The 6,986-nt window shown below is 26.0% G+C and overlaps 1 protein-coding gene across 1 annotated transcript; it reads left to right on the top strand.

The window, feature by feature from the left end:
- The first annotated feature begins 1,056 nt into the window (after nt 1-1,056).
- Nucleotides 1,057-5,915, top strand: LOC118648453 (acyl-CoA Delta(11) desaturase-like). The gene is made up of 6 exons (XM_036294769.1): nt 1,057-1,347; nt 1,928-2,219; nt 3,096-3,226; nt 4,170-4,375; nt 4,614-4,799; nt 5,556-5,915. The coding sequence occupies exons 2-6, from the start codon at nt 1,964-1,966 to the stop codon at nt 5,821-5,823; spliced, it is 1,047 nt and encodes a 348-aa protein (XP_036150662.1). The 5' UTR covers nt 1,057-1,347; nt 1,928-1,963; the 3' UTR covers nt 5,824-5,915.
- Nucleotides 5,916-6,986: the final 1,071 nt, after the last annotated feature.

Here is a 6,986-nt window from a genome sequence, read left to right on the forward strand (position 1 = left end):
AGCCGAGATTGGTCAATAGAAACAGATCAATCTTCTTGCAAGACAACGCTGGATTACATGTCGCACAAATAATTGCATGATACTCAAACTATAAACGCGGACAGATTATAGAAGCTGGACTTATCACCCGCACAAACTCTGTCACCCGCCGTATTTACCAGACTTGTCAATTAACTACCACTTTTTTGAAGCATCGAGTCACTTTTTGCACACAAAAACATTTACTTTTAAGCTCTAAAAATCACGTCGCGTTTTTATTGCCATCGCTTTACAGGCTGTTGGTATAAATAAGCTATCGAAATGGCAAAACTGTGTTGATAATTTATTCATACTTTGATTAATTGTACTACTTTTTGTTTGAGATATAAATAAATACTTCGAAATCGGATATTCCATATTTAACAATCTAATATTAACTTCTAGAAAAATAACTCAAGGTGTAATGTTGTTTGCATAGCGTCAGAGACGAGAAATAAAGTGCATAATGTTATAATAAAAACCTGAATCTGTTTACTAAAGTATTTTGTTTCATCATTTTGATGTAAAAATAGCTTGTTTATGCTTATGTTTTTGTGAGAATCCTCAAACATATAAAAACGTGTGAATTAAATAAGATAATGTATAATTTGCAAAATATAAATTAAAGCTGGACATATGTGTACATTTTGGTTTGGTTAATTTTGGTTTAACGTTATTCTCTTTACATCACCACATCACAAATCAAATACTAATTGACACATATATTGTTAAGATTATTTTGAATAACAATAAAAAAGTTTCAATTGCTACTCGTTGTTTATTAAAAAGTTTATTATTAAAGATTTGTAAAAATCAAGATTTGTTCATAAATTAACACTAAAAAATTTAATAAAAAAGAAATCAAATAATATGTTATATAATAAATATATAATAAAAGTTTTAAAAATAATTTCTTATCATTTTTAAAATACTTTTAATAACTTAGCAAGATGCAGTATCATTACATAACAGGAGTAGTTTGTATAAAATTAAAAAATTATTATGTAAAATATAATGTAAATATAAAGATAATGATGAATGAATATTCATACGCGAAGTAATATAATATTAGTCTTTTTATAATAACATTAAATTTTGAAGAATTTATTGCTACTATTAATATGAAAACACTACATTATGACAGAGACGTTGTAAATTTATCATGTAGTATATTAAATCGTTTCATGCAAAAAATGCTTTTAAGAATTGCCTTTTTTACAGAAAAACATATTAAATATCAACATCCAATATATTTAGAGGAATCTCTAGTAGCCAGTCAGTGCGTGTATAACGTCCCAGTAGGACCATTTCTGCTATTCTTTCGTTAAGGTACACTTATTCATTATCTTGTTTTTTTAAATTAATATAATGTCGCTTTCGATTATAAACTATTGCTCCTGTATTGATTTTGTTTAAATTTTTATAATCACGAAATAAACTCATGCTTTAATAAATGTTTAAAAAATTTTATTATTTTTTACATATACTAACCTTTTTAATTATAAAATAAAATTTTATTTAAATTTATCAACATAATTTTTTAGCAAATATATTATTTAAATTATAAAAAGTACATAAAAGTTCCTTTTTCGTAAATATAATGAATTTTGGAGATTATATATATATATATATATATATATATATATATACATATACCATATATTTGTTATACAAACAAGTCACTTGTAATTTTGTGAACATAGACTTTTCTAAAATTTCTAAATTACTATTTGATAAAAAAATTTTTTAATAAAAAAATTGGTAATTTAAAGGTAAATTTAAAGATACCAAATTAAAATTTACACATATAACGTTTTTGCAATAATTTTAATTAAATATTGTATTGCTTCCGATTGTATATGATAGACGTGATATCTAGAGATCATAAACATCCTTTTTTTGTTTTCAGAAAAATAATTATTTGTTGTTATTAGTATTTAAAACAATGGGTTGCAATGAAATTATTTCTCAATCTTCTACAAAAAAGTTTGCAAAGGAAACTCTGATTGACGATACTGCGAGAATTAATAGCAACGCCAACATAGATAAAAAATATAAATCCATGATAAAATCCCGTATTCTCAATTTTGAAACTGACATAATATGGTTTACTGTTCTGATAATTTTTCTATTGCACGCTATTGGCATTTATAGTTTACTAACTTTCAACTACTTAGAAAATCCATTGACTACATTATGGAGTAAGTATTTTAGTTTAAAATATTTTTACGTTTTCATAGATAAAAGCGAAGTTTTAAAAAAAAGTTTTCAGAAATTATAAAATTTGCTCGTGCTGTTATTAATATCATTTTTCTTTTTTTAATAGAATAATAAATTTTTAATTTTCAAATATTGATCAAATTTGAAACAGTTAAAATTAATTTCTTTTTAACCAATTATATTTCTCTTTCTCATCCTGCAAACAATATGAATAAAATTATTAAAGTATTAAAGATAATTAATTTTACATCAAATAATTTTATTTATAATATAATTATTTTATTATTTTACTCTTGCCAAATGACAGAGAGGTTAAACATAATTAAAGAGCCATTTTAAATGAATGTAAAGAAATACAAATAAATTCTTCAAATATCGCATTTAACGATAATAATTATTAATAGATAATAGTTTAATTAAGTTACATATATAAACTTTCGGTTAAATTATATTAGTATTTGTCGATTAAAAATAATATAATAAATAATTCAGTAATCGTAATGTTAAAAATCAATGTAATGATTAGTAAGTAGAGTCTCAAAAATCGTAAGAAATTTTTCTCAAAAATCTTTGAATGAATTATTTATCCTGCACATGTTCATTGGTCATCTAGATTTGAGGTTTCTATGTGGTATAATTAATCATTGATTTAATATAAATGTTTTAAAAACGCTCATTACTTATTTGATATAAAGTATATGGATGTTTTAGAAATAATCGTATATCACGGTATTAAATCTAATTGTTTTTTATACATGAGCACATGTGTGTGTGTGTGTGTTTTAAAATATATTTTCTATTATTATTATTATTATTATTATTTATTATATTATATAAACATAAATGTGTTTTTTAAGCATTTGGGATGTACATAATAGCCAATATCGGAGTATCTGGTGGTGCTCATAGACTTTGGAGTCATAACAGCTACAAAGCAAAACTGTCAATGAGAGTCCTACTTTTAATATGCTTTAGCATAAGTGGTCAGGTAATTTTAATAAATTTTATTAACAAATACTTATTATACTACTAGTTATGCCCTGCCACGCGTTGCTGTAGCTCTCTATTCTTATGCTACGTTTTTTTAAATTTTCTTTGCTTTCGTTGTTTAACTTTCAAGAGCCTTGCTTTACTGTTGCTCTTTTTATTTTATTTTTGAATAAGCATTTATCTATCTTTAATAAATCTAATATTCATTGATTTACGTACTTCTAACTTTTTTTTCTAAAAGCTGCAATGGATTTAGAAATCCATTCAAAAGACTGTTTTAAATAAGTTCCTTTTTTTCAATAAAATAAAAGCCATCTTTATTTTTCTTATTACCTTAATTTAAACGCAATAGAAACATTCTTTGCCTCTCCCGGTCTCTCCCGTCTCTCTTGGTCTCTCCCCGTCTCTCCCCGTCTCTCCCGGTCTCTCCCGGTCTCTCCCCGTCTCTCCCGGTTTCTCCCCATCTCTCACGGTCTCTATTCGTCTCTCCCGGTCTCTCCCCGTCTCTCCCGGTCTCTCCCTGTCTCTCCCCGTCTCTCCCTATTTCTACCCGTCTCTCCCCGTCTCTCCCGGTCTCTCCCCGGCTCTCCCGGTCTCTCCCGGTCTCTTCCCGTCTCTCCCCGTCTCTCCCGGTCTTTTTCCGTCTCTCCCGGTCTCTCCCCGTCTCTCCCCGTCTCAATGTGTCAAAATTTCAATAATATTAATGAAAAACTATTTTTTACACTTAAATTAAACGTAATGTTAACGTACGTAAAATTAATGTAAATACAATATTATCAAAATAATTATTACAAAAATTTTTAAAATTAAAGAAGTAATATAATATAAATAAACCAAATTTATTAAAAAGAAATCTTTAATTTAATAAATAAATTTATAAATAATGTTTTATCAATATTTTTAGATGCAGCTGTAAATAATAATGAATTATTTGGTTTTAGAATACGATATACAGTTGGGTGAGAAATCATCGCTTGCACCACAAATATTGCGACACTAATGCCGATCCCCACAATACTAAGCGAGGTTTATTTTACACGCATATAGGATGGGTAATGATGAAAGAGCATCCGGAATTGATTGAAAAAAGTAAGAAGCTCGACTTATCAGATGTTTTATCAGATTCTGTAGTAATGTTCGACAAAAAGTGAGTTTTATTAGTTATAAACTATAAATATGTCATTTTTCCTACTACTTTAATATATATATATATATTTTTTTTTTGTTATTTCTAACATAGAATGCAGCCATTTTATTTTTTTTACAGAAAATGTAAATTTAAAATTTTATCTATTACAAAAACTAGTACTTCCAGATCTATAAAATAAATATACATTGTACTTAAATAAATTCTTTAAAATATCTAAATTGAAAATTTTTAATAGGTACCATATGCTTCTTCTACTTTTGTTTGGTTTTATCTTACCTACGGCAGTACCTGTATATCTATGGAATGAGACTTGGGAGAGAGCCATTATATCCCAAGTTTTTATACGATACATGATTACTTTAAACTCCGTATGGACTATCAATAGCATTGCTCATAGATGGGGCACTAGACCATATAATAAGTACGTAATAATATACGTACGTAATTAAATATACTTATAATTATAATGAAATTTAGATTTTTGTAGAGTTGTATCCATGTAAAATAAGTAAATTATATATAAAATATTTATAATTAAAAAATTTAAATTAAAATTTAATAAAGTATTTATTTACTAGTAATAGTAAATAATAAGAGAAATGCTGAATACGTGTCGCCGCTTAAATCATATCTCATTGATATTTTATATTTTATTTAATATATAAAACATTGTGACAAAAATATAATATGAGAAATAAGTAGCGAAGGCGGCAAGACAGCGTGATATATAATATATATAATATATGTAAAGATTAAGTTAAGTCACTAATTTAATCTCTCTTAAATATTTGATATTTTTTGATAAATTATTAGTAAAATAAGTGTTAATTAATCATATCTTATATTTTTAATTATTATAAATGTAAGTTTATTAAGGGAAATATACGTTAATATAAAAAAACTCACAGATAACAATAGGCAATTGGCAAGCAACATATTAGCATGTTGGAAAAACTTATAATAAATAAATTTATTATTGACAAAAGATTAAACATTGCAGTAATTGTACCGAAAATATCAAATTATAATTTTTGACATTTATTTACATACAAATCAGTATTAAATAAGAAATATAACCTCAGTAACATTTAACATAATGGCAAGCAGGGAGAGGGATAATGTTTAGTTTCATTACTGAGATATTTAGTTTCTTTATTGACATAGTTTTTATTTTCAGGAACATAGGACCGGCAAACAACAATTTTGTTAATTTTCTGACGATAGGTGAAGGTTATCACAATTTTCACCACATGTTTCCGTGGGATTACAGATCGTCAGAAAAAGGAAATAACAAATTTAATTACACTACTTTTTTCATTGATTTTTGTGCAAAATTAGGACAAGCATATGATCTTAAGTATCCGTCCATAAATCTTATAAAAAATGTAATATTAAATAAAGGTGACGGAACGCATTCTTCGCATTGTCCGAAATATCAAGATTAAAATCTGATTAATAAATAAAATAGAACATTGTATTGCTACCAAATAAAAATCGAACACCATTCAAAGAATGCTGTTCGTATACATTTTTAACATAATTTTAAGATGTACTAGAAAAATGGACGAAAAAACAAATATAGTAATATATTTGTTTTGACATATAATGCATCGTCATCTAATGGAAGCATGCGCTGATTAACTTTGTTTCTAGATTGTAATTACGAATCTGATATAATGATACCATCAATACGTTGGAAAATTGCATCAAACTAATTTTGAATTCATTTGAAAGCTAAGGGCTTTAGCAGAACGAATAAATTTCAAGAGAATATTTTATACCTAGCAATAAGTCCTTGTCTTTGTCTTTAATAAATACTTAAGTTATAAAAGAATCGTTTTTTAGTTGTGTGACGTGAGACAAAAGACAATTATTATATTCTTCCGGGTTGGTCTTAAAATGTTCAATTTTAGGCAAATTGACTCATTCCTTGTAAATTAATTTACCATCTTTCTAAAATGTATATATATATATATATATTTAAAAAATAAACATTTTTTTAATAAACATCTTTAAAACAAATATATTTTAAACATCTAATAATGTACGTTCTTAAAACATTTGTATTCCATGGATATTTGGATAAAAATAAAAACCAAAACTAAACGACCATTGACTGTTGTGTGCTCTCTGAGTTTGTTTTTAATGCAATTTAAAATTAATTTGTTAGCAATTTATTAATTGCACAAAATAATATAACAAATTAATATTGGCGCAATGACATTGTAACAATACAGAACTTCAAGATCATTAAGAGTTACAGAATAGTTTTATTAGTTTATTAGTATATTTTGTACACTTAATAAATTGCTAACAAATTAACTTCAACTTGGTATGCAGGAATTGACTCATTTTTCCGGAACGGCATAGTCAGAACAGAAGTCTGAATGACGAAACAATGTGAACTTTGACGGAAGAAATATCGCATACCAAATATACTTGGCAAATAAATTAGTAACATTACTCATAATGTGACAGAAATATCCATGACAATCAATATAAACAATTTTATCGTATACGGATTTAGTCTTGATTAATTTGTATCTTTTATCTCTCAATAATTCTTATACGATCAAAATACATTTTAAAATATAACAATTTATATCAA

This window comes from Monomorium pharaonis, unplaced genomic scaffold (assembly GCF_013373865.1).
Source record: "Monomorium pharaonis isolate MP-MQ-018 unplaced genomic scaffold, ASM1337386v2 scaffold_443, whole genome shotgun sequence".
Taxonomy (NCBI): Eukaryota; Metazoa; Arthropoda; class Insecta; order Hymenoptera; family Formicidae; genus Monomorium; species Monomorium pharaonis.